Here is a 22,870-nt window from a genome sequence, read left to right on the forward strand (position 1 = left end):
AATAAACAACTCAGAAATATACTTTAAAGAAGAGGAAAGGGACCAGAAGTGGAAAGTGGGAAGTGCTGGGGAGTGATAGTGGCTGAATTATACTGTTACACTGTGTGCATGTATGAATATGTAACAACAAATCCCATTATTATGTGCAACTAATAATGCACCAATAAAAAAATGTAGGGAACAAAAAGGAAAGAGCCATAATGTGGAGAGTCATAATGCCCGAGAGAAATAGGAAGAAATCAAGGAAGGCCCTGAGAGAAAAAACTGATATGACTACAGTTAAACAAAAATGATATTATAACATGGGTTTCAATTTCCAATCATAAATTTAATAATATTCTAAAACATGCCAAACGTCACTCAAAATTTTTATATCATTAAAATTCAACAGAACAACAAAGAGGATGTCAGGGCTTTAGTTTAAAAAGGACTAGTCAATTTATTTCTATGAGCTAAACTATACTGCACACACAATATTATTTTGCTGAAACTCAAATAAAATGGCAAAACCTCATCTATTACTCAAGGCATCCAGAGCTAATTCTATTAGTTACTACATGACTTTGGGCAAATACTTATGCTTCTTTCTGCCTATTTCCTCATTTATAAATAAATTAACTGTACCTATGTAGTCTCATGATTTTTTGAGGATTAAAATAGTGTAGAAGTAAAATGACTGAATCAGTCCCTAGTAGTACATAAGAACCCCTCAACCAATGTTACCTATTGTTATCATTATCATTGCCCTCAAGGTACAATAAATGAAATTTGTTTCAACTTATTTATCATGTACATTTATGAAAGAAAATTTTTCTGGGAACTTTAAAACTATGAAGATGTGTTAAATATTGACTCATTTAACAGTCATGACATCAATCAGTCTATTTAAGCATAACTAAATACAATATTATCTAAATTTAACCATCAAATCTGCAGGCATGTTTATTATCACTACAATATTTCCAGATTATAGTTTCCCAAGTTCAATGACTTCACTACTAAAAACAAAACAACCTGTTTATATTACTTTTTCATAATTAAAAAGATGCTATTCAGAAAAACAAAAGTCCATGGTATAGTATTTTTTTCACTCATCAAATAAGTGATTAGGAATCAAAGAACATAAGATTTTTAATTTTATTTTAGAAAAAAATGACCCTTCCACCCCCCACCCAGCTACTGGGGTTTGACACTCTACCACTGAATACACCCTTGGCATTTTCACTTTTAGACTTATAGAGACCTTAAGAGTCAGAAATTTTAAAGTTTAAACTTTAATGAAGTTTATTTGCTTATACTTCTGAAAGTGAACTCCTTTTTTTTTTTTTTTCCCCAGTACTGGGAATTGAACCCAGGAATGTGCTACCTCTGAGCTACATTCCAACACTTTTTCTAATTTTAGTTTGAGACAAGGTTTTGCTAAGTTGCCCAGGCTGGCCTAGAACTTGTGAACCTTCTGTCACTGGTATTATACACGTACAGCACCACACCCAGCTAATGTGACTCATTCCTAAGGGTAGTTTATAGATCTATAATTCTTTATGTATACTATCATAGCAGCACCTACTTCAGGAATATTCTTCTGGTCTCTGCAAAATTTAAACTGAATGAATAGAAGCTGAATTTCCTCAAAACTTATTGTACCAATAAGTATCTGTTTTGATAAATCTTAGGACCAATTTTCTTTGATCCAGCAATGATAAAGCAATAAGGATCTGTAGCTTTATAATGACTGGACCATTCAGACTAAAGTGAGACATGCTATAAAGACTACACATCCCAAAAAAACCTAAGTCTCAGTGTGACACACCACTATATTCCAAACACATAGCACAGTGCTTGGGGCAAATGAAGTATTCAATAAACATCTATTTTTGAAAGGCTGGAGCAGCTTGAGGGATTGAAACCTCTATTTATAAAACCAAGATCTTAACTTCACTGTGCCTTAGTTTCACAATTCATATAGGAATGAACAGTATTTCACTGTTTCAGAAAGTTAAATAAGTTGATACATATAGGATACCTTTAGTACTTGGTTATAACTGATAGAAACAGGAAGAGAAGGAGAAAATGCAAGTCAAATGTCATTTATAAATATTATAAATTATATATTATAATAATATTATATACTATAATTAATATGTAGCTTGAGATACATATGCTACACACATGTAGCATTATTTATTTATTTATGTTAAAAACACTAGAAGACAAAAGTATTTAATCACTGGAGAATGGCATTGGAAATGGGGTAGGGAAGACAGGAGGCCTTTTTTCTTTTTTCATCATTTTCTAGCTTATAATGCTAGTTTAATTTTTCATTTCTAGGTATACACACAGTTTTTATAAATTTTTTCAAAAAGGCTTGAGTTGATGAATCAAAAATTTGAAAATCACCACCATCAAAAAAATCTTTTATGCTTTTACTTTTCTATGCTTTTATTTTATTCTTCTATGCTTTTATTTTTAGTGCTGGGAATATCAAACCCTGGGCCTTCTATGTGCTAGGCCACTGCTCTACCACTGAGCTATATCCTACACAGTTGAATTAAAATCTTTTAAAGGAAAGAAATGTGGAAAAAAATTTTTTTCTCCATGACAAAAAATAAATGCCCTTAAAAGAACATGTTAAAAAAGAAGTACTTGTGAGGCCAGCCTCAGCAACTTAGAGAGACCCTATCTCGAAATAAGAAATAAAAAGGGCTGGGGATGTGGCTCCATGATAAAGTGCCTCTGGGTACCCTCCCCCCACCCCCAAAAAAAAGAAAAGAAAAAAGAAAAACAAAGAAAGTACTTAAATGCTTTTCCTTGTAGGTAATATGATAAAAGGTAATAAAATTTTTTCAATAGCACTTTTTCATAATTAAAGATCAAATGGTACTGAAATGCAATTTTAGAAAAAAATTACTTTGTAAAGAACTCAATGGCTTAGAGACCAATGTGTATTTTTCAACAGACATACTGACATGTGTATGTTATATATGAATAGGTATATGTAATTTTTATGGTAGTTTTAACATTTCCTAAGAAAATTGAGGTCCTGAGAAACAGGTTTTCAAGAAAGGTGCTTAATATATTCTGAATAGCAAAACATTTTCATTGGTAAAATGGAAGACTCTTAGAACTATTTGGCATTTAATCTCTGCCAATTAAAAGAAAAAGAATTCAAAATAAAGTAGTAAAACCTTTATTAAAATAACTCTATCGTTCAGGGGAAGAAAGTTTAGAGCTCATTTTCTATAAGATATATTAACATCTAATATGTATAATTCTTTTTAAAAATTAGGAACATAACAAGATTGATTCTGTACCTAGATTCTCATATTACTTTATAATGTCTAAGTTCTTGTACTACTTTCTTTTTCAATAAATCAGAGGATGGTTATGGGTGTGATTTTATGAGAAAAAAGCTAAATAAAAAGGGATTCCATATTCATAGCAATAGTCTGTCCATATCAATTACATTTAATATACAGTTACTAATGCTTTAAATTATGTCTATATGTAATGATAATATAGAAAACACTGTTCTTTGTCTATCCCACAGTAATTCTCTCCCCTTGTTCTTTGCATTTTGTTTAGGTGATAACATAAGCATTCCCAAAAATAAATTATGATTAGTCTAAGCCAGATTTTCTCAACAGTGCTGCTATTCACATTTTCAGTTGGATATGCCTTTTTAAGAAGTGTTATATACACTGCAGGAAATTTAGCACTCCTGACCCTTGCCTATGCAAATGTCAACAATACTCCAAACATTTTTAAATGCCTCCTAATGAAAGTTATGCAACAAACATTCCATTCTCTTACTTTGAGAACCACTGGCATAAACCAATCATCATTATGTTATTTATTTTTGCCAGACTTCTGCTTTCCTAGCTTCTCTTACAACTAATTAGTGGCTACCATATCTACTTCTGGAGAATGAAACAAAGGAAATTTTACAAGGGGGCGTCTAGGAAAATGCTGATAAACACTGATAAAAAGACCACTTGAAGAAAGAACACTTTCTGAAAAAATACTCCAACAACCATGTCTGCTTTGAATCTGGACAGCAAAACTTTAAGGTCCATGATGTTAACAACTATGAAGCAGAGAAGTCACCACACTAAGGACAAGAGTGCTGAATGAGAAATAGCCATCATTTGTCTACAACCATACCACCCCGAATGCATCAGATCTTGTCTGATCTTGGAGGCTAAGCAGGGTTAGGCTTAGTGTGTACTGGGATGGGAGAAATGGCATTCATGATGACACTGTTGAACTGATAACTGGCACCACCCTAGGACTACACCATACCAAATTTCTTAAGAAAATAAACATACTATGATTTAAACCACTGTTAACTGGGTAGAATCTGATGAATCTCCACTTGAATCAACCAAAAAGTTAAATATTGTTTGGTATTATCTTACCCAATTCTCCCAATTCTGTCAGTTAAGTGAACTCCTACTGTATTTACAATATCTGAATCTATTATAGAAATATATTTCTCATAAAATATACTTGAGTCAGACAATGTAAAGTCAAACAGGAGAAATTAGTAGCTGGAGTTATGGCTCAGTAGTAGAGCGCCTGCCTGGCACGTGTGAGGCCCTAGTTTCGATCCTCGGCACTGCATATAAATAAACTAAGAAATAAATAAAGAAACAAATTAAGATTCATTGATAACTAAACAATATTTTTTTTAAAAAAAGGAGAAATTATGAGATACTTTTCTGTTATGCTCATATGCTAAGGAATCCTAAACATCTCATTATTAGGATTCAGAAATGAATTAAACACTTTTCAACTGGTGGCAACAATTTACCAATATGTTAGAAATACTTTGAGGACTGAGGCTATAGCCCAGTGGCAAAGTGCATGCCTGTAGCACATGTGAAGTACTGGGTTCAATCCTCAGCACAGCAAAAAAATGAATAAATAAAATAAAGGTATTATGTTCATCTACAATTAAAAACTTAAAAAAATACTTATTTGCTCTCATTCTCATCTCAAAGTCATCTGGGCCTTAGTGAGTCAATATATTTAGCTCATCAGTATTGCTCCTGACTGAAGCAAGCCTATAATAGGTAAGAAGAACCCAGTAAGAAACTTAATTCCCCAATGTGTACTAGAAAGAGACATCTGATATCAACCTCAAGAAATTTAAAAGCAGAAGGTAACTGAAAGTTAAAGTTTCAATCCAATTCTGACTCAGCTCAGTTGATAGTTAACTCCAAGAGATCAGCCCCTCACCACAGTTAATGGACAGAAGGGAAAGATCTTGTAAGCAAGTATGGGATCTTACCTACTTTAATCTTTATTGTTTTTATATATAATGCCCAAAGTACCATAAAAGCTTACAAAAAAACATTCACTATTTCCCAGACATCATATGCAATTCTAATCAAAACTTCAGGAAATGGAGTTCAGTGGTGCAGGCTTGCAACCTTAGCATTTTGGGAGGCTGAAGCAAGAGGATAGCAAATTCAAAGCCGGTTTCAACAATTTTTCCAAGGCCCTAAGCAGCTTAGCAAAACCTTGTCTCAAAATAAAAAGCAAAAAGGACTGGGGAGGGTTGGGGTTGTGGCTCAGTGTGCCTGGAATGTGTGAGGCACTGGGTTCGATCTTCACCACTACATAAAAATAAATAAAATAAAGATATTGTGTCCATCTACAACTTAAAAAAAAAAGGGCTGGGAATGTGACTTAGTGGTTAAATGTCCCTGTGTTCAATCTCCATACAAAAAAAACTTCAGGAAGTTATTTTGTGGTTAATAAATCTTTCTTCCTTGAAGTTATTAGTAATAACTAATACTAAGTTATTAGTATCAACTTAGTGAGATACTAAAAAACTTAGTGGGACCGTGCCTCAAAATAAAAAATAAAAAAGCCAGGGATGTGGCTCAGTAATTAAGCACCTCTGGGTTCTGTTGCCAGTACCCTCCCCCACCCCAAAAAAAGAAAACTAATTCTAAAACTAATTCTAAAGTTTATGTGGAGAGGGAAAAGTCCCAGACTAGCCAACATAGTAAATGGAGGAGGAAAACATAATTGAAGGACTGACACTACTATGAACACTCTAACATAGAGTAATCAAGACAGTGTGGTATCGGTGAAAGAACAAACAGTTCAATGAACACAAGAAAGCCCAGAAATAGATTCACATAAACATAGTAAATTTATCTTGAATATAGGAGCAAACAAATATGACATAATGAAGAAGCACTAGAACAACTGGTAATCTACGTTAAAAAAAAAAAAATCTAGACACAGATCTTGGGGCTGGGAATGTATATAGTTCAGTGGTAAAGTACTTGCCTATCCTGCACAAGGACCTGGGTTCAATTCCCAGCACCAAACATACAAAAAAATGTTAAACACAGACCTTATATCTTTCACAAAAATTAACTCAAAATGAATCCAAATGTAAAACAAATTAACTATAGAAGTCCTAAAAGATACCAGAAGAAAAAGTTTTAGATGACTTTGGGATGTCAAATGACATTTTAGATAATACCATCAAAGACCAATCAATGAGAAAAGTAATTGATAAACCAAACTTCACTAAAATTTAAATATTCTGCACTGGGAGGCATAATGCCAAAAGAAAAGTCACAGATTGGAAAAAAATAATCACAAAAGTTATACCTGATAAACGAAGTTTTCCAAAATATATAAAGAGCTGGGCACAGTGGCACACATCTGCAATCCCAGTGACTCAGGTGGCTGAGGCAGGAGGATTTTAAGTTCGAGGCCAACCCAGCAACTTAGTGAGATTTAAAAAACTTAGCGGGACTGTGCCTCAAAATAAAAAATAAAAAAGCCGGTAGTCAAGAACCTCTGGGTTCTGTTGCCAGTACCCAACCCCCCCCCCCAAAAATATATACACACACACATATACAAAGAATTCTTAAAGCTTAACAATAAAGAAAATTAACAACTGACTAAAAAATGGGCAAAGGACCTAGACAACTCACCAAAGAGATGATACATAAGAATGTAAAAAAAAAGTTCCATATCACTTGTCATTAGAGAAATATAAAACAAGAGTAAGTTACCACTGCCCCCAAAAACCTACAATACTTTCAATACCAAATGCTGACAAAGATGTAGAGCAAGAGGACTGCTCTGCTTTCATTCACTGCTAGTGGATATCTGAAATGATATAGTCACTTAAGAGACAGTCCAGCAGTTTCTTGTACAACTAAACATATTCTTACCATATGATCCTTGATATTTACCCAAGACTTGAAAATTTAAAAGTCCATACCAAAAAACCTATAATCAGATATGTATAGCATCTTTATTTGTAACTGCCAAAATCTGAAAGCAATCAATATGTCCTTCAGCAGGTTAATGGATAAACTATAATACATATATCCAAACAATGGAACAGTATGCAATATCAAAAAGAAATGAACTATCAAAGACACGAAGAAACCTTTGATGCATACTACTACTAAGTGCAAGAAAGGCCGTATGATTCCAACTATCTGACATTGTGGGAAAGGTAAAACTACAGACACAAAGATAAATGGGGTTAAGGAGGGAAGGGAATAATATGGTTTGGATCTGGAATGTCCCCCAGTGGCTTATATGTTGAAGGTTTTGTCCCCAATGCAGTAATGTAGGTGGAGCTTTTAAGAAATGACTGGATCCCGAGGTAAGCTCTAACTCATCAGTGATGAATTCATAATTTGAATGAACTATTGGAAGGTGGTGGAAACTATAGGAGGTAGGACCTAGTTCAAGGGAATCCTTGTTTCTGGTCCCTTCCTCTTTGTCTCCCAGCTTTCTACCATCATGCCCCTCTGCCTTGCCTCAGGCTCCAAGTAATAGAACCGAACAACTATGAAATTTCTGAAATCATGGGCCAAAATAAATCTTTCTTCCTTGAAGTTAAATATCTCAGATATTATGTCACAGTGATGAGAAGTTAACTAACACACGAAGGGAGGAAGAGGTACAGAACAGAGGATTTTTTTTTAAAGTGGTGAAACTATTCTCTATGATACTGTAACAATAAATGTATCATTAAACATTTTTCAAAACCTAAAGAATATATAAAACCAAGTGAGGCTTAATTAAACCATAGACTGAGTAATGATGTGTCAATCTACACTGACACATTTATCAACTATAACAAATACACCATTCTAATGAAGTATGTTGATAGTGGGGAGGCTACTGCAATTAGGGAACACACAGGAACTCTCTATATACTTTCTGTTGAATTTTACTGTGAATCTAAAACAGTTCCAAAAAAACTAAAGTCTAATCAAATAGAGAGAGAGGGGCTGGAGTTGTAGTTCAGTGATAGAGTACTTGCCTGGCATGTGTGAGGCCCTGGGTTCTAGCCTCAGCACTGCATATAAACAAACAAAATAAAAGATCCAATGACAACTAAATATTTTTTTTAGAAAAATAGACTGTGCACAAAAATAGAAAATAATGATCCAAAATCAAGAGGGAAAAAGTCAAGAGGTTAAGAAAATGTATCTGACTTAGCAGAAAGAAGTTTTAAACTGCTATTATAAGTTAAAAATATGTGAAAGATTTCAGTAAAAATTAAAATGCTAAAAGATGTGTTTTTTGTGACAGAATTATTTTCACAGACTGAGTAGAATACAGGAATCCTTTTATTTCCCTCTTTCTCTAGTTAACTTTTATATATTTTCTAATTTGTTCTTTTTATATACCCATGACAGTAGACTGTGTTTTGCTGTATTATACATACATGGAGTACAATTTATTCAAATTAGGAACCCACTCTTGTGGTTGTACATGATGTAGAGTTACACTGGTCATATATGCATACATGACCCATAGGAAATTTATGTCCAATTCATTCCACTGTCTTTCCTATTCCCATTCCCCCTCCCTTCCCTTCATTCCCCTTTGTCTAATCCACTTAACTTCTATTCTTCCCCTCCCCACCCTCCCTTGTTGTGGAGGGAGCTTCCACCACATATCAGAAAGAACATTTGGTCTTTGGATTTTTGGGACTGGCTTATTTCACTCAGCATGATAAATAAATGAATGCTTGAATGCAAAATGAAGAAAAACAACTGATATAGAATTTATAATGTTTCTTTTATAAATACATGTATATGTATGCACATATGTATATACACATGCACATTTGGGGGAGAGGGGGTAGAGATAGGGTCTTGCTATATTGCCCAGGACAGCAATGGTGAAAAGAACTCGTGATAACACAAATATTCTGTGTCTCTACACTGTCTAATGTGGTAGCCTCAAACAACATGGGCTATGGAACACTGGCAAATATGATTGAGGAACAACATTTTTTATTTAACAACTAAATGGCTGCAATAACTGAATAACATAGACTTTGCATACAACTAGAGACACATCAAATCTTTTTTTGAAGTTTCTCTTATGGGCTGGGGCTGTAGCTCAGTAGCAGAGCACTTACTTGCCTAGCATGTGTGAGGAGGCACTGGGTTCAATCCTTAGCACTGCATGCAAATAAACAAATAAAGGCATGCTGTCCATCTACAACTACAAAAAAAAAAATTGTTTTTCGAAGTTTCTCTTGTAGTCAACTTTTTCCCATTTCCACTAATGTCACTGTAAATTCAGCACTATTCCTCATATATGTACTACTCTTTCTATATATACGACTGAAATATTTCTCTCCCTATATTTTACCAAAGTATATTTTAATGTTTTTAAAATTTATATTACTCACAATGCTCAAAATTCTTCAACACCTAAAAGAACAGAAAAAATAAAAGTCCAAATAGCATTCAAAATCAAAATATCGCAATCTTTCATGGTGTTACCAACAAAATCCTGACTCAATTTAAAAGTTCTACTCATTATTCCCCACAAAGATGTTATACTTTTTCATCCTTCAGTCATACTATGCTGTCAATCACAGGTGACTTCATTTTAAAACTCTTCCTCACCAATGAAAACAAATTCCTCTTCTATCCACTGTTCTACCAAAGTAATGGTCACTTTTAACCTGCAAAGTTAATTTATGATTTATTTAAACAGTTAAATATTAGTATTGATTCATTGCTTTAGTATTTACTTATCTTTTATTATTAACTTTTCACTTCTTTCAGACTCCGTTACTAAGCTTGAAGGCAAGGCCCTAAAAATAATTTGTCTGCAAAGAACCCTTTACTAAAAGCTCAAAATACAGCTGAGTTTCTGATAGTTCCTGATAGGTTCCTGGCCTAACAACAAAGAAATTTTCTCATAACAGTTTTAGGAAACAATACCTTAGTTTGTGAAGGAAACTGAAGTGGTTCCTAGGTCTATATCCAAGTTCAGCCTCCCAGTGAGGCATAAAGAGCCTATTTCATAAATAGAATCAATTAAAGTCAGAAAAAATTCAGTTCCCTTAAGTCAGGTATGGCTTCATATACCTGAAGTCCTAGTTACTTGGCTGGCTGAGGCAAGAGAATCACTAAAAACTGGGAGTTTGGTTCTGAGTCAGCCAGGCTGAGCAGTAATATAGACCCTGCCTCTTAAAAAGAAAAAAATAATAACAATAATTATGATTTCCCCAAATGGTGTCAATGAGGCACATGGGGTAAAAGAAGGAATCAAGAAAGATCTACCTATTTTCTCTTACCCCAAACCAATGAGAATATAAGAGATAAGGGAAGAGAAAAAACAAATACTTTAGTCAGTCAAAATTATATTCTGTGGACATCAATTTCTACTATGACTACTTTATTTATCTATCTATCTATTTACTGGCACTGGGGACTTAACCGTTGATACACATACCTAGTCCCTTTTTAAAAATTTTTATTTTGAGATAGGGTCTAAGTTGCTAGGGCCTGGCTAAATTGATAAGGCTGGCTTTGAACTTGTAATCCTCTTGTCTAAGCTTCCTAAACCACTGGGATTATAGGCATGAGCCATTGCACCCAGCTGACTACATAATTTTAATATTATAGTTTTAACTTAAAAAATAGGACATTAGCAAGTCCTAATTAGCACAATGATTATTACTTGTCTAGGGTAAATTTTTATCCTAAGAAAAAGGTATTTATTTTCTAAAGAATGTAAGATTAAAATTTAAAAAGTAAAATTCATTTTTCTAATTTATTTTATTTTTAAATAGTCTTAAACAGATTTTCGGTTCCTAGCCACTGTCCATTTAACATGAATTGAAGCCAGAACACCAAAGAACTTTTATTTGCTCTTCACCAAAAAGCAAACATAACAGATAAAATGTTTTTGTCAACCACTTACAAGTGCTTAATGTCTGTGCAAGGCACAATACAAAGTGCTCAACAAAATTTGGGGGGCGGGGGTACCAGGGATTGAACCCAGGGGCACTCAACCACAGAGTCACATCCCCAACCCTATTTCGTATTTTATTTAGAGACTGGGTCTCACTGAGTTGCTTAGTGCCTCACTTTAGCTAAGGCTGGCTTTGAACTTGCGATTCTCCTGCCTCGCAGGAGGCTGGGTCAATAAATGTTCTAAAGTCACAACCCAAAATACAGAGCTGTCATCACAACAGATCATCATTAAGATGTTTTTAGATTCTCTAAATAATATATAAGAATTCTACAATGTTTTGGAATAGTTCCTACCTCAGATTCTATGTATACCTACATTTGAAAACAGCAAAAGATACAAACAGTGACCTTGATGTTAGTTAGCGAAGAATGACCAACTGGTAAACTCAATTCCTTCTCTTGAGCTTACTTCAAAATTAAATAAAATAACCCATAGCTCTGTCCCATCAAGGAGGTACAAGGAGGGGTCAGCTGGGATACTGACCTCAGGTCTCAACAGTGCTTTGTAGCCTTGTAGCACAGTCAGATTTTGCTTAGAAGGTGATAACTACACTTTGTCAGATAAATTAACTTCCTCTTACACCTTGGAAGAGTATAGCAACTATTTCCTAGTTGATTTCTTACTGTTTCCCTCAGAAATTAAGAATTTTCCTAGGGTGAAAAATTAAGTCTTTGAAACACAATCTTTCAAAATTTTGAGGAAACTAAGGGATCATCAGAATATAGACTGAATAGAAATGACATCTACCAGGTTCATATGTATGAAATTGACTAAAATAATTTTGCCTATAAGTATTCTATAATTTAGCTACCTGATAGAACCATTTTTCTTTACAAGATACAAGATATTAATATAGTCAAATTGGAAAAATACAAATTTCAAATGGTAAATCAAATGTTCTATTTCACACATCTTATATTTTAGTGAAGCAACAGGAGGGATGTGTATGAAAAAGGCAAATGAAATAAGGAATATAAGGGATGACCACAGTAGAAAAACCAAAAATCAAAAAACAAAACAGGAAAACCTCACCTATACTCAGTAGAAACAACTGGAAAAATCAAGCAATGAAAATGAGCCTTCTACCAAAGTTCAGCATATGAATTTAACTAAGGCCAATAAAGACCTCTAAGTCATTCAACATCTGGTATCTATAATAAAGACATATATGAAATGAATTGGTGATCTCAGTTCAGATATCCTGGAGGTCTTATTAATGTGAGTGTACAGTACTGAAGGTAACATGTATAGAAAAAAAACAGATTCCATTTCAGATATGGGTAAACAGCAATTACGTTAAATTACTATTTTCACAAGATATCTGAAATGGTTCAAAACAGCTAAAAATTTTGCTATTTCCAGAAAAAATATTAATAATAACCATTATGGCTCAAAGACATTACAAAACATTTTACACTAAAATATATTATACCAAAACATATTTGCTTTGTGGAATTGTAATATACTGGTATTTTTTCCTTTTAATTATATAAAGAAAAACTCATGACAGCAAGATAAAGGAAATCCCCAAACTACCTATTTGACATAATATATATTATCAACTTCCAAATACAATGTTGCACCAAGCTACATGAATACTAAATAGGTTTATTAATAGTAGATAATTATTAAAATCAAAGGAAACTCTAAAGAAACATACTCAAGTTTGATAGCATTATCTCTTAGAAAAGATACAATAACTTTCAGAAACAACAAATTAAAAATGCCAAGATATAAACCAGTCAGAATAAATTACCTGGTTTTTCTATTTGTATTAGTTTAAAAATAAGCCATAATACATACATGTGCTTTGTACACATTATTTCCTAAAATCAGAAACTTTTCAATGATTTAAATTTGGCAATTCATCTAAGATCCTAACCCAATTAACTGATTTTTAACATTTTAGAATTCACAAATTCCACTTACCACATATTTTACAGCACTTATAAACTGGTTGTGGAAAAGCAGATGCTGAGTTTCATCTTCTGGATTTGAAGCTGTGTAAAGCATTCCACAAACATTACAGGACACTGCTCCAAATCTTTTTTGTCCTGCGTCCTATTTACAAAACACAAACAAAAGGTTTTCTTTCTTCTCAAAAGAATTATTCCAAAACATCACTCTGGAAGGCTATAATGTGAACATAAAGTGAAAAGGACTTACTCTATAATGAGTAACATCCAGTATTGATTACAAATACTATGATGCTAAAGTTCAAAATCTGTGTGCATTTTTATTAAGAAATGTCCACTTGAATAACCTGATGACTCCCTTCCACAGCATATAACAATTTAAAGAACTAAGAAATTTCTCTTTTTTTTTTTTTTTTTTTTTTTTTGGCTGTACTAGGGAAGAAGCCTTGCATATGCCAGGTAAGCACTCTACCACTGAGCTGTATCCCCAATAGAGAAAAAATTTTAACACTACAAATTCAGAACAAAAATCTTAACAACCAAAACTCATTAAATAAGAATATAAATTTCCTATTTGCAATAATCATACTGCTAGAGTTTAGAGGAAAGAGTGTTTTATAGACTCTTTTAATGTCTTAAAAATCTGTTTTAACAGTTTTCAAAAGTTTACAGACATTAAAAAGAATATTTTGATGTCACCAGAAATTCTTAAGACAATGTTATCTCTGTATTAAATAAGCACAAAAAACTGAATATAATCATCTATACTCCAGTAATTCACAATTGTGCTGCATAACAATTCTTGTCCTTATTTAACAAAAAAAAATTTAGCAATATAACCTAACTGTAGGAGTAAACTAAAAGGGCAGAAAGCCTTTAGTCTTTCTGAATATAATTGTGCAACATAAATTAAACTAATTACTCAAAAGAACAGGATCTAAGATAACAGTATCGCTAGTAACTTGTAACTGGGTCAAAAAGCCAAGAAAAATCAAATGGTAAATAAAAGATTGTGTATAAGACTAAAGGGAAGCTGGCTGTACTGGCACACGTTTATAATCCCAGCTTCTCTGTAGGCTGAGGCTGGAGGAGGATCCTTCAGTTCAAGGCCAGCATGGTCAACAGAACCCTTGGAGTGGGGTGGGACAGGACACTTCATTCTACAAAATTCAAACTACTAACAAAGTGTTACCTGAAACTTATTTCAGGTAGTTAAAAAAAACAATTGCAGCTGTGGCAAAATATACATAAAATGTATCAGCTTAACCAATTTTATGTATACAGCTTGGTATCATTAAGTATATTCACACTGTTATGTAACCAATCTCCATTTTGCAAAACTGAAATTCTATAACCACTGAATAATTCACATTCTCCCCTACCTCCCAGACCTTGGCAACCACCATTCTACTTTCTATGTCTGAATTTAACTATTCCAGGCACCTCTCATAAATGAAATCACACAATATTTGTCTTTTCTAACTTAGTTAACTAAGTATAATATTTTCTAGATTCATCTATGTTGTATCAAATGTTAGGATTCCCTTCTTTATTGAATAATATTCCCTTGTACTCATGCTGAATTTTGTTTATACATTCACCCATCAAGGAACACTTGGCTTGATCTTTTAGCTATTATTGGTAATGAACATGGATGTGCACATATCTCTTTAAACAGGTACTTATCAGAGTAATGAGAAAGCACTTCTGCCTCAGTTTTCTCATTGATAAAATGGAAGATAGTATGTGTTTCATACTTTTCCTTTTCCTGTAAGGCTTAACTTAGTTAATATGAATGAAGCAAATAGAATAATATATTCAAAAACTATTACTAGTACTAGGGATTGAAATTGATAATATTTGTGCAAATATGAAATGCTACAATGAAACCCACTATTCTGTGTAATTATAATGCACCAATAAAAAAATGGAAAGAAAAAACCATTAGCTGGGGTCTCCATCAGCAACACTGTCATCTGCAACTCTTGACTACAGAAATGTGATCCAAAAGTGTAATTTTACATTTCTAGTAGCCATGTTAAAAAATGCAAAAGAAAGAGGTGAAATTAATTTAAATAACATTTTCTAACAAAATAATAATACCAATATTTATTTAATATTTTTAAAAACCTAACAGTGAGATACTTTACATTCTCTTTTATGTCTCTGAAACACAGGATGCATTTTTTACACTTAATTGAGATATCTTGATTGAGATATCTCAACTCTGATATGCTACAAGTATCTAAGAGAACATGTGACTACCACACTGGACACTGCAAATCTAGAATCTTTATTAAATCCTGATTCACTACCACACTGATTTGACAATAGAAATATTATATGATAAAAACAAGATTTCCTTTCACTATGCCTCCTGAAAATTTTCTAAATAATTCTTGGAAAGTTATTCTCTTAAAAGTTATAATCGGGGGGCTGGGGACAGGGTTCAGTGGCAGAGCACTTGCCTAGCACGTGTGAGGCACTGGGTTTGATCCTCAGCACCACATAAAAATAAATAAATAAAAAACGAAGGTATTATGTCCATCTACAGCCAAAAAATAAAATTAAAAAAAGTTACAATCCATCATCTAGTTTCAAAAAAATCCTTTGATTACACTGATGGAACTATAATAAGTGTTCCTATTATTTTGGGTCCTTTCATTTTTAACACTGTTCTCAGTCATTCAAAGTAGGTGTTCAATCAATCAAACCATCTCCCTCTTTTTATCACCTTGCCACCAAACTTTACAATACTTATGTTCTATTTCAAGTTAACTATTGGTTTATCCTTCTGTAAACTGCAATTTTAAAGTAATCATGTATTCTATACTTACATTATTTTAATGCTTAAATCAACTACAGAGAAAGGATAGTGATCAAATGACATATCTAAGAAAGTAACATATGAGTATCATAATTTGTTATAAATGAAATTAGAAGTATGGAAACAGAATTATTACTATTTGCTAGAGGATGGACTATTTTTTATTCGGCAGGGAAGGTTATAATAGTAACAGGAACATTTTCCATAATGAAGACTTATGATGATGAAAAGGACCTTTGGAAAAAAGGAACAAATTTAGTCTTTAACACCTTGGGTAAATAGAATGCTTATAAACACTATTTCACCAAAAGAGGTCAAGTTGTGTACTTACTATAATCAACTGTTTTTCATCAGCTTTTTCTGCTTCTTTAAGTTTCAAGTCTTTTGGAATTGTTATCTCCAAATGGGAATTACACTTAAGCCAAGAATGGTTTGGTGGCATCTCCCTTTAAAAAAACAAACAAAAAACCTACTGAATGTTATAGATCCTTATCATTTCAAATCACTGAAAAGAAAAAAACATTTTCTATGCAACAGTGATAAATTTCAACTCCAAGGGGAAAAAGAAAATCTGTTAAAAATCAAGGCACTCACCAGATGCAGACCTTGATCCTCCCAGCCATCAGATCTAAAGTTGTATAAATCTTTATTTAAAAAAAAAAAATCAAGCATGCACAAGGCCCTATTATCAACTGGAATTATACTAAGATATGGAATCAACTTATGTATCAATAAATGGATAAAGAAAATATGATCCCAAAACAACTCTAGTAATGACTGAGAAAGTACTCCTTAAAGAAAATACAAAATAGGTGAAAATTATGTCAATGTTTAGTTTTTTTAGAGCAAAAATAAAATATTTATGAAAATAACAATGAAAATTTGTCTCACTTCAAAGCTTACATTATTGAAAAAATGTCAGAATAAAAAAAAGAGAAAAACAAAAATAAACAAAATTACCAGCATAAAGAAAAGGTATGTATATTTGATGGTAGAAAAATGATTTCAATGAATCACAATGTCTGAATTTTGCAAACAAATCTGCAATAAAACGGTACGTCTTTTCCCCACTCAAAAAAAAAGTACTATAAATATACAATGAATATTATTAAGCCATAATAAAGGACAACATTCTGTCATTTGCAGCAACATGGCTGTTAAGTGAAATAAAAGGCAAATATCATATGAAATCATTTATGTGTGAAAGCTAAAAAACAATTGTATAAATAGAATAGTGGTTCTCGGAGATTAGGAAAGGAGAGGGATGGAAAAATGGGGAGAGGATGTTTAATAGGTACAGGCATGCAACTGGATTGGAAGAATAACTTCTAATGTTTTATAGCACACAGGGTAACTGTGGTTGACAACTAATGAGTATTTCTAAATAGCTAGTAGAAGATTTTGAATGTTCCCAACACAAAGAAATGATATATGTTTGAGGTGATGGGTGTGCAAAGTACCCTGATATGATCATTACATTTGGTACAGTACTGAAAGATTACAGTTTACTCTATAAATGTCCAGTTATTATGTGCTAATTAAAATTTCAAAAAAATCAAGAGAACTAATTTTCAACAAACAAAAAAACTGCAGCACCTACTAAAGTCTGAATGCTCTAAGTTTTTTTTTTTTTTTTTTTTGGTACTGGGGATCGAACTCAGGGCCTTGCGCTTGTGAGACAAGCGCTCTACCAGCTGAGCTATCTCCCCAGCCCTCTAAGTTTTATAGTTTTACCCACCTGAGTCACTTTATTTGTCCTAACTAATATTTGTTGGTAATCCAAATGGCAAAAAAGAATTTGCTTAATTTCAATTAAGAGAAAACAAAATTCTGTTTCACTTATTTAAATTAAATGTTGATAATACTCAATATTTCCAGGAGTGTGGGGAAAGAGAATTCTTAAATATTATTGCTGGGAGTACAAACTGGAACTATTTTGGAGAGAAATCAGGCAAGGCAGGGTAAGTCTTACAGTTTTGAATTTATCCTATAGAACAAATCACACAAGAAAAGGTAAGTCTTATTATAGAACATTTTATTAATAGAATGAACTAGAAACAACTAAAATCTATTGAGAGGAGTTAAAATAAAAATTCATATAATGAAACTGAAAACAAAATTTTAAAATATTAGGTTGGGGGCTGGGGCTGTGGCTGTGGCTCAGTGATAGAGCACTTGACTAGCACCTATGAGGCACTGGGTTCAATCCTCAGTGCCACATAAAAATAAATGAATAAAATAAAGGTATTGTGTCCATCTACAACTAGAAAAAATTTTTTAAATAAATGAGGTTGGAAGCTAGAAAAGATGCTCATGCACTTAACTGAAAGAAACTATTAGCCAGGTGCAGTAGTACATGCCTTTAATCACAGCGGTTGGGGAGGCTGAGGCAGGAGGATCGAGAATTCAAAACCAGCCTCATCAGCAAGGTCCTAAGTAGCTCATCAAGACCCTGTCTCTAAATAAAAATATAAAAAAGGGCTACAGATGTGGCTTGGTGGTTAAACACCCCTGGGTTCAATCCCCAGTACCAAAAAAAACCTCGTAAGCAACTGAGGTTGTAGCTCAATGGTAGAAAGGTTGCCTAGCATGCACTAGGCCCTGGGTTTGATTCCCAGTCTGGGAGAAAATCAAACACAGAAAAAAGTATAATTAAGAAGCAAATTTGTGCCAGGTGCAGTGGCACACGCCCAGCAACTTGGGAAAGTGAGGCAAGAGGATTGCAAGTTCAAGGTCAGTGTGGGCAACTTACTGAGACCCTACCTCAAAATAAAAAAGAAATAGGAATGTAGCTCAGTGGTAAAGCACCCTTGGGTTCAATTCCCAATTAAAAAAAAAAAAAAAGTGGCTAACATAAATTTTTAGGGGAAAATCCCCTAAACTCAAAATCCTTAAGTATAAAGTCCTTAAGTTTTTCAATTTACCCCTATATTAAACAAATACCTTACCTGTTATCACTGTTCCTAGATGTTTGATTATTGAGTATACTGTGCTGTTTGGGAGCTGAGCCTGTAATTTAATTTAAAAAACTGGGTTATTCACTAAACTTTTTAATAACACTACTAATGCTTGACATAATTATCCATAAAACATTTAGTGCACTGAAGTTTTATTTTTAATAAAAAACATTTGATAATATTAGAATTCCTTCCTTAGAAATTGCACTTCAGAGACGAGGCAGAAAGGCTGTCTCAGAATGTAGAGCTGCTAAGAGATATAATGGAAGGGTAATACCTCTAATTTCACCAAATATTACTAGCACTGAACAATAAAGAAGATTGTTTCAGTGCCTGCACAATTATAATAAACTCTAAAAGGAAATAAATGAAAACATTTTCTTGTTTAAAAACTATAGTATCTAGAATTCTTACCATATAAATAACCTAAATGCAAAAATCTATTTTCTAAAGAATAATACATTTCTCATATGTACATTACATTTACTCTTCCCCTACTCAGAGAAAAAGTTAAATGGTAGATAATGGCAGTGATTAACAGACCTCAATAGTTTGTCCCAAGTCTATCTTTCTTTACTAGAAAGAAATAATAGAATTAGAGACTTCTATACCCTCTGGTGCTTCAACTGAAACAAGTGAGCAAATCCAAGTATTCACGTAATATGTCGTTTAAAAAAAAAATGTTCACAACGTTACAAAATAAGCTTTTAGATGATGTAAGTGGAAAATCTGCAGCATGTATTAATTTAGAGTTCTCCAAGATAGAAAACTGAGTTTAGTAGGGGTTAAAAGTAAGAACCTGAAATAGAAAAGCACAAATATTAAAGTATGAGAAATAAGCTGCTACCACCAACTTAAGGAATTCATTAAGGAACATTTTTCCAGAGAATAACTCACAAACCAAAATAAGAGATATAAAAAACAAAAGAAATTTTGGTGGGGAGTCAGAAAGCAGTATTTAGACATTTATCAAACCAACCAGATGCAATTTGCCTTAAAGAACAGGTATTAATCACAAGAATCACAAATTCAGAAAATATAGCAATGGTTAAGGAGAATTTAACAATGTTGGGGAGTGATAGTGGCCAAATTATATTGTTATATTATACGCATGTACAAATGTGTAACAACAAATTGCATCAATACATACAACTAGAATGTACCAACAAAAAACTGGGGGGGGGAAAAGAATATAATCTTAAAAAGAATAAAAGGGATTTAACAGGCCTATTTGATATATAATAAGAGTTTTTTATAACGGTAACAAAAATGTCACTGAAACCCTTTGAAACGCAAATAATATTTCCAAAGTATTACCTGGAAATTTACTCTCTCCTGCATCAATTTTTGCTTGACTGAGCAGAGCTGAAACAGCAGTGGTGTTTTCTACTGGACTGTTTTCCAGTTTGGATTCCACACATAAGCTGAAATTCTGAACACAAGCAATTCAAGATTTTTATATCAACCTTTGGGGCTTATCCCTATACACTCATACTCTCAGCATAAACTCCCATTACCTCCCATCATGTTAAATTTAAAACATTATCATACCCACAGATACACTGCTTGCCTCTACACTTTTTCTGAGCTTCACATCTAGACTATACTGTCCAATATGGTAGTCACTGCCATATCCGACTACTGAGAAGCAGAAATGTGGTTAACATGACTTACCTGTGTGGTAAGCATGAATCTTACACCAATTTCAAAAAAATCAAGCACACATACACAAAAAAGTAAAATCTGTCATTAGTAACTTTTAAAACTATTATGTTGAAATTACAACAACCTAAATAAATATATTAAAATTAATTTCAGCTATTTCTTTTTGCCCCATTAAAGTGGCTACCAGAAAATTCAAAATTATCTAAGTGGCTCACATTACATTTCTATAGATAGTGCTGATCATTTTCCCTTGCAAAATTCAACTCATTACTCAAAACTTAACCTCTACCATAAGGCCGTTCGTTCCCAATCTTCCCTAATTCTCCTTTACTTACGTTAATACCTCTTTTGTGCCCTTGTCACTCCCTATGTGAAATCAGTTATTTCTCTGACTCATTGGTAACTTGTAAAAGCAAGAACACTATTATATCTATCTATCTTTTCATTCCTCAGTCTCTAAGAATCTTGCTAAAGCAGATTATTAGTAACTAATAAAAGAATATACTCTAAACTCCATTGTCATTGGTTAACTCATGGAAATGTCAGAGGGAAGCAGTTTTGTGTGTATTGCAACTGCTACATGAATGTGTAACGTTACTTTTAAACATTTTATTTTTGAAAAAGTGAACATTAAAAACAAAACAATGGGGCTGGAGTTGTGGCTCAGTGATAGAGCACTTGCCTCATGTGTGTGAGGCACTGGGTTCAATTCAATTCTCAGCAACGCATATAAATAAATAAAAAATAAAGGTTCATCAACACCTAAAAAAATCTAAAACAAAAACAAAAACAAAAAACAACAATGACGTTACTAATGACTACTTTCCCTTAATAGGAAGTTAGTAAGTTATTGATTTAAAAAGCAACCATAAAATAATTGAGCTTTAAAATTCATATTGTTTTAATAATTAAAACAGCACAAGGGACTTGGGCTGAAGCTCAGTGGTAAAGTGCTTGCCTAGCATGTGTGAGACACTGGGTTTGATCAGTAGCACCAACACAAAAATAAAATTAAAAGCTAAAAAAAAAAAAAAAAAGCCCATAAATTCAGTTAAGTTTTATTGGATGCTTAGCTTTATAAACATCATTTCGCAGAACTGCAGGTACTGACACCATATAATCCAAAGAGAATTTATGGGTAGCCACAGAAAGTTTTCAATGTTGTAAGAGTTGTATTTTTTTTGTTTTTGTTTGTATCTCCTATCTTCCCAGGTATAAATCTGGCTAGCTCTGAAACCAGCCAATCTCACTTTCAACCATGGCTTTCTCACTGAAAAATGTCACTCAGGTTAAGTTAGTTAAATCTCTAAGTCTCAATCTCCTCCCTTGTAATATGTGAATAACAACTGAACTTACAGTGTATGTTTTGACTGAGAATTATATGAAACTCTTCTGCCTACAAAAGAGTCAGTACTTGGGTTGGGGATACAGCTCAGCGCTAGAGTTGCTTGCCTAGCATGTGCTAAGTCTGACAAATGGTTCAATCATGCTACTTCACCCTTTAATGTTTAGGTAATAAAGAGAAATTTTCAAGTGATTTTTCTCAAAATAAATTCCTTAAAATAGAAAATTCATATCCTCTTTGGTACCAGCAGGCATTCAGGCACATTTTAACTGATACAGTCACATTTACTGATCACCCTGTGATAGGGAGCACATTTTTGATATTGGTGGAAAAAAAGGTGGAAGCAATCTAAGAGTCCTTTAATACAGAAAAAGATAAATTTGTGGTATATTCCTTTACAGCTATTATAACACCAGTATCAAATATAATGCTAATTACACAAAATCAAGTTGCAGGGCTGGGTTGTAGCTCAGTGGTAGAGCCCTACGCTAGCATGTGTGAGGCCCTGGGTTCGATCCTCAGCACCACATAAAAATAAAAATAAAATAAATAAATAAAATAAAAGTCCACTGACAACTAAAAAAAGTTTTAAAAAAATCAAGTTGCAAAAAAATTTACATATACATGTTATTATTTAAAAACTTATAATACACACAGGGAAAGATGGTGTATGCTTATAATTCCCCAGATACTCAGGAGACCGAGGCAGGAAGACTACAAATGTAAGGGCAGCCTGGGCAACTTAGTGAGACACTGTCTCAAAAAATAAAAGGGATTGGGGATATAGCTTAGTAATACAGTGTCCCTTGAGTTCAATTTCTAGTCCTGCACAAACACGAACACATGCACACAAAACTTAAAATACAAAGCTAAGTATCCC

The 22,870-nt window shown here is 33.2% G+C and overlaps 1 protein-coding gene across 6 annotated transcripts in view; it reads right to left on the minus strand.

Annotated features, from left to right (window-relative positions):
• Positions 1-22,870, minus strand: part of Esco1 (establishment of sister chromatid cohesion N-acetyltransferase 1) — a 76,250-nt gene that overhangs the window by 22,308 nt on the left and 31,072 nt on the right. For all 6 annotated transcript variants that reach the window (XR_007105176.1, XM_047526361.1, XM_047526358.1 and 3 more), the window contains 4 exons: positions 20,298-20,412; positions 18,972-19,032; positions 16,355-16,469; positions 13,210-13,341 (listed from right to left, as the gene is read on the minus strand). Coding sequence is in view for 5 of the 6 variants with exons in the window: in XM_047526361.1 (XP_047382317.1) it covers positions 13,210-13,341; positions 16,355-16,469; positions 18,972-19,032; positions 20,298-20,412 (423 nt within the window). In the remaining variant the exon portion in view is untranslated. The remainder of the gene's footprint in view (positions 1-13,209; positions 13,342-16,354; positions 16,470-18,971; positions 19,033-20,297; positions 20,413-22,870) is intronic.

This window comes from Sciurus carolinensis, chromosome 15, assembly GCF_902686445.1.
Source record: "Sciurus carolinensis chromosome 15, mSciCar1.2, whole genome shotgun sequence".
NCBI classification, from domain to species: Eukaryota; Metazoa; Chordata; class Mammalia; order Rodentia; family Sciuridae; genus Sciurus; species Sciurus carolinensis.